The sequence below is a fragment of the Hypomesus transpacificus genome, chromosome 22 (assembly GCF_021917145.1).
Source record: "Hypomesus transpacificus isolate Combined female chromosome 22, fHypTra1, whole genome shotgun sequence".
Taxonomy (NCBI): Eukaryota; Metazoa; Chordata; class Actinopteri; order Osmeriformes; family Osmeridae; genus Hypomesus; species Hypomesus transpacificus.
Genome location: NC_061081.1, coordinates 3,716,362 through 3,728,487, shown reverse-complemented (window position 1 = coordinate 3,728,487; position 12,126 = coordinate 3,716,362). Strand labels below are relative to the sequence as shown.

Below are 12,126 nucleotides of genomic sequence, written 5' to 3'. Positions count from 1 at the left end.
CCCCTGCGTGGTTGGCTGGGGAAGGGAGGTGGTGAGTGGACAGGGTGGAAGGGGTGGAGGGAGGAGATGTGTGAGAGTGGAAGGGGGACTGTGCGGTCTTCACCTCCGTGCTTTAACAAAACAAGCCAATAAAGAGCACCAAAAGAAAGAGAGAGGGTAGAAAGAGGGAAATATCCAGTATATTTACAAAGAGAGAGAGAGAGGCAGGAGAAAAAGGAAAAAGGGATGAAGAAATATACAGCCACTGGGAAAGAGAGGGAAAGCAATGGCAACACAAAAACGAAATAATAAAGGATGACAGTCTCCACAGTATAAGACCCCATGGTTGAGGGGGTCTAGTGTTTAGAGGGTGTACATGCACATACATACACACACCTTAAAGAGCTTAATGAGTCCATCCTCACCTCTTCTATTACCATCTGGTACGCTGCTGCCACTGCCAAGGACAAGAGCAGACTGCAGCGTATCATCCGCACTGCTGAGAGGGTGATCGGCTGCAATCTGCCTTCCCTCGAGGATCTCTACACCTCGAGGTCCCTGAGGCGAGCGAGGAATATTGTGGCTGACCCTTCCCACACTGGACACTCCCTGTTCCAGCTACTCCCCTCCGGCAGAAGGCTGCGGTCCATCAAGACCAAAAGCTCACGCCACAAGAACAGTTTCTTCCCATCCGCTGTTGGCCTCTTTAACAAGGCCAAGGACTCACACTGACTTTAAAATCACAATATGCACAATGACACCCTGTACATTGCAATTTGCACTATTGTATCCTTCTCTTTGCACTATCTGTATTTTTAGGTTAGATTGTAAATTATGGCTACTTATATTTTATTTTTCATTCTAAATCCCCTTAGTATTAGCTACACTTTGCCCCTTTTGTATAGTTAGACCACATATTTAAGTTTCAAGATTCCTATATGTTTAATGTATGCACCTTCCTGCCAAAGTAAATTCCTTGTCTGTGCAAACATTCATGGCGAATAAAATCCCTTCTGATTCTGAGCTACCCTTTGAGACAGGACTTGAACATTTCACAAACTCAATTGAAAACTCTGCAGTTATAAGCGGCTGTGTAATTTCCCTTAGGCCTGCACAGAGAAGTGTAGTGCAGGGAGAACGTTTGTGTGCGTGTGTGTTTGAGAGAGATTTAGAGAGACAAATAGTGAAAAAGAGAGAGAATGTGTGCGTGTGTGAGTGAGTGAGAGGGGAGAGAGAATGTAACAGTGTGAGATACACAGAGTGAGGAAGAGGAAGTGAGAGGGATGAAATAGAAAGGGAAAAGAGAGGGAACAGATCAATGCTATTGTCCTGAATGATAAAGAAGAGCTCTAATCAGAGAGGCTGCTCATGCACACTCACGATTCACTGGAGAGAACCAGGGAACGGAGAGAGTTGGAAAGATAGTGAGATAGATAGATATAAAGACAGATCCAGAAAAAGAGAATGGAGGAGGAAAAGAGAGAGGAAGATTGAGGAGAGGGAAGGAGGAAGATTGAGGAGGGGGAGGGATGGAGAAAGGGAGATAAGGAGGATAGGGAGGGGAGTAGAGAGGGATAGAGAGAGGGGGAGGGAAAAAGAGAGGAGGTAGGGAGGTGAGTGACAAGCACATGAGAAAGGAATGAATATGTACAGAAAAGAGACTAACAGAAGGGAAAATGTTAAGGAAAGAAGAAGAGTAGAAAGATGTGGGAGACAATACTGGGGAGGGGGGGGGGGGGGGGGTCACACTCTCAGTGAGACCTCTTTATAGACATCTATTTTCTGCCTTCCTGTTTTCTGGAATATTCCAGAACAACATAGTGTATAGAGCAGCATTGTACTTCAGGTTCCTATATAGTGTGGTATGTATTACTGTAGTGTAAAATGCCACAGGGGAAGGCTATGTCAGCTGTGGGTATTGTGTATAAGGTGGGTGAGGAAGTTTTCAACTGTGACCTTTCTAGGAGTAACGATCTCTCACCATCACAGAGAAAGGGAGTTAAGAACAGAGATAGCTGAAAGAGTGAGTTTGAGGAGGCATTTGAGAGACACAGAGAGAAATAGGTGAATGTTAACCAGAGAGAAAGACAAACCTAAAACAAGGTGAGACAGAGAGAAACAGAGAGATAGAGATAGAGGGAAAGAGAGAGAGAGAAAAAGGTGTTGTTGAAATCAGAATAAGCAAGCTAAGCGTTAGTACATTTCCGCTCACACACCTGGAAAATGGCCAGTCCCTGATCACATTTGACTGGGGGGGATAAAGAGGTCTGGGGTTGGGGGACCCCTGATGGTTTCCCAGTGATCACTGGGACATAAATGAAGAATCAATGCTATTAGCTACCTCTCTCCTAACCTGCACAGGCTTGTTTACATTGGGCAGATTTATGATTATGTCAGGATAATCCTATTCAATTCCAAACTAAAAGCCTTTAGTCCTTTCCATTCAACTCTACTGACCCCTAACTCACATAGGATGTGGACACAACGGCGACATCGCCATCATCGCACACCAGCAACATCACCACACACACAACACTACTATGCTAAAGAGAGCTTGGACAGACTGGGGCTAGAATATGATTATTAGGGTTCCTCCTGAAGGACGGAACCTATTGTTTTTGTTAGTGTTCCTATTATTTTTATATTTCTCCATGAAATGTCTCAAAAGCTCAAAAAGACCTTGGCCACTTTTTTTCAAATTTGGCCCAATGATACAACAGGTCACTCACTACTCCCAGATCGTTAATGGCCCACTAACGCCCATAGGTGGTGCTATAACCCACGCCCAAAGTCTACGTGATTTCCCCTGAGCCCCATTTCTCCAAAATGCCCCAAAATTGGTACACATGCCTTATTTCTCATAGGAAATAAAAGCCCATAAAAAAAAGCCCAAGGACCCATAAGTTCCGCCATGACAGATTTAGCTGTACAGTGAAAATTTGGTTAAACCTACAAAACTGTTCTCCTCTTGACTCTTAAGTCCAATTGTCTTCAAACTTGGTATACATGTGTGGAATACATGTCGTCCTATAGGGTCAAATGGAATAAGAAATACAATGCAAAATGGCTGAAAGGACATTTATGTAAATGTCCACATTGCCTCAATATCTTTTTGTCAATAAATCAAATATAATTTTGACTGATGGTTCTTCAAACCTTATAGGGTTCAAAATGACATCATTCTTAAGTACCATAAACAATTTCACTTTGATATGTCAATAACACTCTGTCCTTTCTATTGATCAAATCTCAACAGTTGATATGTAGCAGAGAGGATAGAGAGGCCGACTTGCAACCACATCATCTTGAGTTTGAATCTCCATTTAGCCCAGGGGTGTCCAATCCTGGTCCTCGAGGGCTACTGTCCTGCATGTTTTAGATGTTTCCCTGCTCCAGCACACCTGTTTCAAATGAATGGGTCGTTATCAAACTCTAATGAACATTAATTTGAATCGGGTGTGCTGGAGCAGGCAAACATCTAAAACATGCAGGACAGTGGCCCTCGAGGACCAGGATTGGACAGCCCTGAACCAAGCATGAATTAATTTTGCTCTCTTGTTGTCCAACTCTTGACCTTCTTCAATGTACATTTTTGATAATATTTAGTTATTTTGAGGAGGAACCCGCATCGCTGCTTGCAGGTATATTTTATTATGGATATTAAAAATAGATAATGACATAAATGATGTTTGCATTCATTATGTCATTCAACTGGTCAAACACACCTACAGGTACACACACACACAGTGACACAACCTCTTTCAGTCTTCTGCCAGAATAATGACTGGTACGAGAAGCAGACCACACCTAGGGGGCCCTGCAGGGAAGCCGTGGCTGCCTCAGGGTACTTGTATATGGGAAGGCCCCCTCCAGGCAAGCCTGGGGATCACAGGGTCTCAGCAGGAGCGGGCCAGCGCAAAGCAGAGCACACATGAATGTTTGATGGGAGATGGTTTTCATCTTGACAGACTGCTCCAGCTCTGACGGAGAGGACTGTGTCATACCAGAAAAGAGAGGGAGAGAAAGAAGGAAGGAGATAAAGAAAAAGACAGGGCATGTGTGAAAGACGAGCAGAGTGACACACACAGATGTAAGTAGAGGGTAGATGATGTGCGTGACACAGCAGTCAAAGGTCTTTCAGGAAATGATGCTAACAGTAGGAGGCAGACTTGGAATAAAGCTGTCACCTGGTCATCACGCTGTCAGCTGACAGTGACCCCCCCCCCTCCTGCCCACACACACACACATCAACCCCGTCACCCCTGGGAGGAGTGTGTGTGTATTGGTAATGGAGGCGTCAGCTCCTATTGCCGTACCTGCCTATTTTCAATCGGAGGGACACACATACACACACACACACTCTGTGCCCACTGCAAATCTACTGTCTCTCTATCATGTGTGCGTGTGCGCGTACACACACACCAGCAACTATACAATAATTTCCACATAAACAACCAAGCACACATGCCCGACACATTTACAAACATACACACACACCATCCTCCTTAGCTCTCTACTACTTCCCCTCCCTCGTTGCTTTGTGGGGATATTCAGAGCAGTTCAAAGGCTGTGTGATGTTCCCTGCAGACGGAGTGAAGAATAATCCAAGTCTACTTCATACGTGACAAGTGTTTGATTCTGCCATCACAGATAGTGTAACAGGTGTAAATGGACCTAATGCTGTATTCAGCTTAGTGCTGTGGCTACAGAATGTGCAGGAGGGGCACTTGACTTGAGGTTGGTCACCAGAGTGGCAGTGGGGTGCTAATGGCAGACACTGGATTGCAGATGAAGGGAGAGAGGAAAAGGTAGAGAAAGGGAGGGAGGCATAGAGGGAGGGAGTCATAGAGGGAGAAAGGCAGAGAGTGAATAATAAGAGGCAGGAAGGGAAGGAGAGAGATGGAGGAGGGAGGAGGGGAGAAGGGAGAGAGAAAGGAAGAGGGAAGGAGGAGAAAGGGAGAGAGGAAGGGATGGCGGGAGTCCTTAAATTCTATAAAATGTTTCTTTATATCACCCTACTGTATATCAACCTCTCTCTCTCCCCCTCTCTCTCTCCTTCAGTCTTTATTTGGCAGTCAGATGGCTGAGCATTGAGGGAGTCGGGCTAGTAATCAGAAGGTTGCAGGATCGATTTCCCGCCATGCCAAATGATGTTGTGTCCTTGGGCAAGGCACTTCAACCTACTTGCCTCGGGGGGAATGTCCCTGTACTTACTGGAAATCGCTCTGGTTAGGGGCGTCTGCTAATTAACCTTCAAAACAACGTGGTAAGGATTTTAAATGTTCCCGAAGACACTGGGTTTCACTCCACTTGCTTCAGGCGTTTCATTGACATTTATGGCAAAAGCAAAAGAAAGGCATTTTCTGTTGCTTGTGAGAAAGATGAATACCTGACTGCATTTACAAATCTGGGTAGCAGTTTTAACCTGGACCAGACTTACTTTGTTCATGTTCAAGTATTTTATTGTCAGATGCACAGAACAACACAAGGTCAGACTGGGCACTGAAATTCTTAAGACAAGACAACGTAAGCACCTGGTATGACCTAACATATAAGTACACAGAACATAGATTACATATATGCCAAGCTTAAACAAGTAAACCTCCTAAATTTACAGATACATATAAAAAGAATATATACTAAACCCTAAATACAAATAATAACCTATTGCTAACCCTATAAACCTATTTTAAACTACACAGTGCAGTGAAGTATAATCGTGCAATATTACTGATAGTGCAACCAGGAGCTGAAAGTGACTGTGTGTAAGTAGCTAGTAAGAAGTGAATCAATGACCATGTCAATGTCCATTCAGGAGCCTGATGGCGAAGTACAGTGAAATACAGGTGTGCAATGTTACTGATAGTGCAACCAGTAACTGAAGTGACAGTGTGTAAAGTGACTAGAATTAAGTGAATCAATGTCCATCTCAATGTCCATTCAGAAGCCTGATGGCCCTTGGATAGAAACTGTTGTCCAGCCTGCGTATGCGTGACCGAATGCTGCGGTAACGCCTGCCAGAAGGCAACGGGGTAAAGCGACTGAAGTATGGGTGGTAACGGTCTCTTAGAATCCTGCCAGCTTTCCTGAGGTAACGTGTGTGGTAGGTGTCCTGTAGGGCTGGGAGCTTCCTGCTGATGATGAACTCAGCAGAACGGACCACACTACATAGGGCCTTGTGGTCCCTGTCTGTGCAGCTCCCATACCACACTGTGATGCAACCGGTCAGAATGCTCTCTATAGTGTATCTATAAAAGTTAGTGAGGATGACTGAGTCCATGCCGAAGTTCTTCAGTCTCCTCAGGAAGAAGAGGCGTTTACGGGCCGCTTTGATCACCTTGTCTGTGCGAACAGACCAGGTGAGATCATTGCTGATGTTCACCCCGAAGAACTTGAAGCAGCTGACCTTCTCCACTTCGGATCCGTTGATGTGTAGGGGTGCATGCTCCTCCTCCTGCCGCCTCCTATAGTCCACAATCATCTCCTTGGTCTTGCTGACGTTGAAAGAGAGTTTATTGTCCTGACCCCATGATGAACTACTTTGCAACTACTTGGCAAATATGTAGGCCACCTGTATGGCCACTCATCTGCCAAAACTGTGAACGATGCAAGATACAAAGCAATCTGCATGGCATCGTCAGCTTTGCCAGAACTATCCATGCCCCCGACAAGTGACGCCCTGTATCAACACTGCAAAAGGGCAAACTATCAAGCAGCCATAATGAGACTTTCTCTGATGGGTATAATGTGTGCCCCTTCACCAATTGGCAATGGATGGCACCTTGAGGATGTGGAGTTAGCAGTCACCTGGAGGACTCAAGAAAGCTGGCAGGATTCTAAGAGATTGTTACCACCCATCATTCAGTCTTTTTACCCTGTTGCCTTCTGGCAGGCGATACCGTAGCATTTGGTTTCACACATGCAGACTGGACAATAGTTTCTTTCCAAGGGCCATCAGGCTTCTGAATGACCATTGATATGGACACAGGTAGACTTCTCACTAGTCACTTTACACACTGCCACTGAAAGTTGTAGTTGCACTATCATCAATATTGCACTATTGTACTTCACTTGTCTTAGGTTAGTTTAGGTTTATAAGGTTGGTATAGGTTATTATGTGTATTGTGTATTTAGAGGTTTACTATACTGTATTGAATATTGTATATTATTATATATTAGGAGGTTTATTATATGTTTGCTTATCATATTAGGATATATTAGGAGGTTTATTATATGTCTGCAAAACTTTCTTGTACTGATTTGTGGGTGCCAAAATTGTGCAAATGTTACCCAGGAAACAGAGGAAAGGGCTACATGGGATGACAGCTCTGACTAAAGCGATAGGGATGATACTGACGCTTAAGGATGATACTGATGATTAGGGATGATACTGATGAGGAAAGATGATACTGATGAGTAGGGATGATACTGATGAGGAAAGATGATACTGATGAGTCAAGATGATACTGATTAGTAGGGATGATACTGATGAGGAAAGATGATACTGATGAGTAGGGATGTAACTGATGAGGAAAGATGATACTGATGAGTAGGGATGATACTGATGAGGAAAGATTATACTGATGAGTAGGGATGTTACTGATGAGTAGGGATGATACTGATGATTAGGGATGATTCTGATGAGTCAAGATGATTCTGATGAGTATGTTACAGATGAGTAAGAATAATACTGATGAATAAAGATGCGCTGTGTTGTATTTTAAGTTGATTTTGAGCTGCAATTAATCTATTGTAAAATTGTCAAATGTTTGGCATTATTCAGAATTAAGGGGGACGGGTAGCATTTTGAGTTATTTCAGCCAGCTTGGGCCAGTGTGCTTCTTTAAGTATAAGTATAAGCATATTTTCTACAAATTTACCATATTTCATGGTCTACATTCACACTTGAGTATACTAATGCACCAATACCTGTCCCAAATGTTTAGGTACATGTATAAATGACAGTTTGAGAGCTATTTTGTGTTGCTAAAATGAATAAAAATAAAGTTATAAGCAAAACCATCAGCAAAAGATTTTTTTAAATTTTTATTTACAATTATATTTATTAATGGATCGTGACAAAAAACTGCAGGATATTTTGCGAAGAACTTTTAACATAAAGTCCATAAGGGTGTTGTCTATGCAAAATGCATTTAAAAAGTAGTGCCCATGTGTGGGAACGAAAATCACTTTCTACACATTTCTCTTTGTCCCTTGTTGTATTTGGAAAATGAAGCTACAGTATCTACCCCCCCTCTCTCTCTTTTAAGGCTCTGTGTAAAGTCATCACACACTCGCTTGCTCTTTCTCTCTCTTGGTCTCTTTAATGGGGATTCACGCTCAGAATTATGATGAAAGCCATTCTGTCCCAGCATTGTTTAATGAGTTTGGAGTAACACTACAAACCATGAAGACCACAAACAAACAAACAATTACAATTCAAACCACAGGGCAATTTTTCTACTCCTATCTCACCAGACAACCGGCTAAATTAATTACACATTTGATTACCTCGACATTAGAACAGTGCGGATGCAAGCTCTAATTATCAGTCCGTAGCTTTACCTACAGCATGGATGAAACTGGGCCTAAGCCAGCTCCTACAGCGAGACCTGGCGTCTGTGTGTGTGTGTGAATCATTGTTGCCGCAGCCTTGTAAAGCTAAGGTGGATGCCACCTCTCTGAGGCATCTGTGCCTATGTAGTGAACGAGAGGTGATGACAACATGATTGCTGGCAAGTCACAACCTCGCTCTAAAGATCCCCTCAAATAAAATGATTCAGAATCCATCTGTGCTTCTGTTGACTCTTTATTTCCACTCTTTCTTTGTCTTTCTTTCACTCTGACAGTTGAAACAGATAGTAGGACAGGCCGTGGTCAGAGATGCCTACGGCAGCCTTGGGAATCAGAACAAACGCACCTGGTTCCAGCTGCATCATGTGTACTAGTATCATACTACCATCCCAGGTGGTAGACACACACACATATGTTGTTACACAATACACATATGTACACATATGTATGGCACAATGTTTAACTTGTGTGCCATGCATGCCTTCACACTTTCACACACACACTTTACCATGCCGCTGGAGTTAACAGATAGGCAACAAGTGGTAAGCACCAGGGCTAATCAGACAGAACCCAAACAAACACACAGTGTCTCGGGCAGGAAGTGACATAGCTGTGCGGCACTCCACAACTTCCTGTGCTTGTTGCTTATCAGGACAGGCAGGCTCCATACAGTTCCATTCTTGCCACACACAAACACACACACACACCCACTAATGGCACAGTCATGACTCAACACAAGGGTAATAAACCACAGTGCTAAAACTGCAGCAATGTGTGCGTGCGTGTCAGTGCCTGTGTGCGTGTGTGCGTGTGTGTGTTGTGAGGCAGCAGTCCTATGCCTTAGTCTATGTAGGCCATGATGGCTATGCTCATCACAACAGACCACACCAAAACACTTATGACTCATTCTCCCTCCTTCCCCTCCTACGTGTCCTCCCCTCCCTTCATCCCTACACACCGACAAAAGGGAAAAAAATAAAGGACAGACGGAAATAAAAAGGGGTCCGGAAATGAAGAGGAGTGATGAGAGAGAAAAGAGGTAGGGGGGAAAGGTGAAGGAACATTCTCTGCAAAGGGGGGTGGAGGGTTTGGATTGGGTGGAGGGAGTGGGAGGTGGAGCGCAAGGAAAGAAGGACACGCACACACAGAATAATAATAAGTGGCAAGAGTGTAACTCACCAGTTCGACGGAGCCATAGTGTTTTCGGCTGAAGTCACCACGCCTACAGCCCAGGTCCTCAGAGGCTGAGCTGCAACACACATGCATGGTCAGTCAGGACAGTCCCTCCATCAGAACACACACACTAATAGACTAACACACACATAAGGATTACTGTAACGTACACTCGCACACTCATACAGGTTGCATGTCTCTTTGTCTCCTATTTCCCTTGACTCTCACTCGTTTTGCTCTCATCTGTTGTCTCTACATTTCCCTCTCTCTCTTTTTCTCTCTTTCTCTCTCTCTGGTTGTCTGTCTCTCTCACTCGCTCTTTTCTCTTGGGGTGGTAGTGTGTTTGCCAGCTAGCGGGGAACAGACGCAGTAGCAGTGTATGTGTGTGTGTGAGTGTGTGTGTGTCGAGACCAAGGCCCAGATTGAATTAAGTACCAGTGATAGATACACTTTCCCTGGGGGAAAAGACTACTCTGCCACACAGTCACAAGTACAGCAACTGTGTTTGACTGACACCCAAATAACAGACACACCATACATATTGCAAAGGTTTATGCAGGTCTATAGTGCCAAGCTGACAACATCGGCTAGGTGTCTGAAGGAGTCTGTGTTTGCATGTGTATTGTACGTCCTGTGTATGTGTCCCTCCAAGTGTGTCTACGTGTGCATGTCTTTCTCATGTAGAAGGGTCTGTCTAGCTCTTTGTGAGAGTGGGCTATCATTACACCTCCATTAACATCTACTGCAATAAAAACATTGATTGCAGTGTTAGCACCCTGACAAAGCTCTTCTATTGAGTGTGTGTGTATGTGTGTGTGTGTGACAGAGAGAGAGGTTGTGAGTAAGATTGAAGTATGGTTTGTGTTGTAAGAGCTTGTCCTTTTCAGCTGAAGTTTTTATGGCATATACAGGAGTTTGTGTTAGTGTACAATTCACTTTCTGAGTGTGTGTGTATTTGCACAACAGGGTATTAGGTAGTACATGAGGGTCTGTACATATATAAACACTCTGTATTATAAAGTAAATAGGGCAGGTAAATATATCTCTTTCCATCTGTATTCTCTCTTGCACTCACTCTCTCTCCGTCTTCCCCCCTCTCTCTCAAAGTGAAAAAATGAGCAGAGAGGAAGTAATAATATATATATGGGCCGTCTATTCTCTTTCTTTCCATCCATTCCTCCTTTTTGTCTTTCTTTCTTTCTCTTTCTCCATTTCATAGCCTAGAAGTCTTGTGTTTCCTGTTCTCTCTCTGTCTCCATGTCCCATGTATTTGTCTCTCAATGTGTGCTCCTCCGTCCGGCAGTGGCGGCAAAAGTCCCTCCATAACACACAATCTCTACAACTCCATCTCATTTACAGTCTTATATCCCTCTTCTCATTCCCCTCTCCTGCCCTTCACCTGTCCTTACAAGGGGATTGAGTAGGAGGGGGGTTGGTTATGTTATGGAGTGGAGGGGGGGGGGGGGGGTACTGATAAAGGGATGGAAAATGCTCTGACGACCTTCACATACTCTATGGGCTGATGAAAAGTATCCAGTTGAGGAGAAAAGACGAGAAGAGAAGAGAGGAGAAGAGATGGGGGAGAGAAGGAGTGGAGGTCTTTTATGGGTAGATAACCCCCTATCCACCCATAAACCGACCTCCACACAGCCGAGTAGGGTTGGTGATAGTGGTGGGAGGAAGTTATAATAACACAGGTATTCATGAGCCTGACAGTGGTATGTGCTGGCTGTATGGTTCTACACACTGCCGGTCTTCTCTGTCAGGAGCTGTGGACCATCTTGCTACAACCCTAAACTTTATTTTGACAGGACATGCAATGAAAAAACAGGCAGAAATCAAGCGTGTATGCTTGCTAAACTAACCACAGATATGGAGACTCGGACTACTGATGATAATGATGACCAAGTGGCTAAAGATAATAATGAGTGATGAAGGTGTTGATGTATGAGGAGAGGACTGAAGACGATAGTTTGACCCTAATAATAAATAAACAACCAAGAAACAGAGCCGTGCTGTCTCTCTCTCACTCTCTCTCTCTTACACACACACACACACACACACACACGCATACACACACACACACACACACAAACATACACACAGAATCAGGGCAAGACCCTATTATGACCCTATTACCCTGAGGTGAAAGATCCATTTAGCATTACAAATGTAAAGCTAAAACCTTTTTTCTGTGACATTTTGTCAAAAGATCCATCTATTGTTACAAAATGAGCATATTTAGGGTGTGGGATAATGACTACGTTAAATCACCTCTGTTAACAACATGTAGACCCAGCACTATAGGCTCAGGCTACAGGGCTCAGTATCTCCTCCACCCCTCCCTCTACCTAACTCTGCACCCGCTATGAAAGGGCTCGCCCTGTTCTACAGCTGGAA

General features: G+C 44.0%; 1 protein-coding gene across 7 annotated transcripts in view; it reads right to left on the bottom strand.

Moving 5' to 3' along the window:
- garnl3 (GTPase activating Rap/RanGAP domain like 3) overlaps nt 1-12,126 on the bottom strand; it is a 69,360-nt gene that overhangs the window by 37,820 nt on the left and 19,414 nt on the right. For 6 of the 7 annotated variants that reach the window (XM_047045778.1, XM_047045773.1, XM_047045770.1 and 3 more), the window contains one exon: nt 9,733-9,802. In XM_047045778.1, the coding sequence (XP_046901734.1) occupies nt 9,733-9,802 (70 nt within the window). Of the gene's footprint in view, nt 1-9,732; nt 9,803-9,896; nt 9,926-12,126 lie in introns of those variants that run through there. The other variant, XM_047045775.1, reaches the window with a different exon arrangement.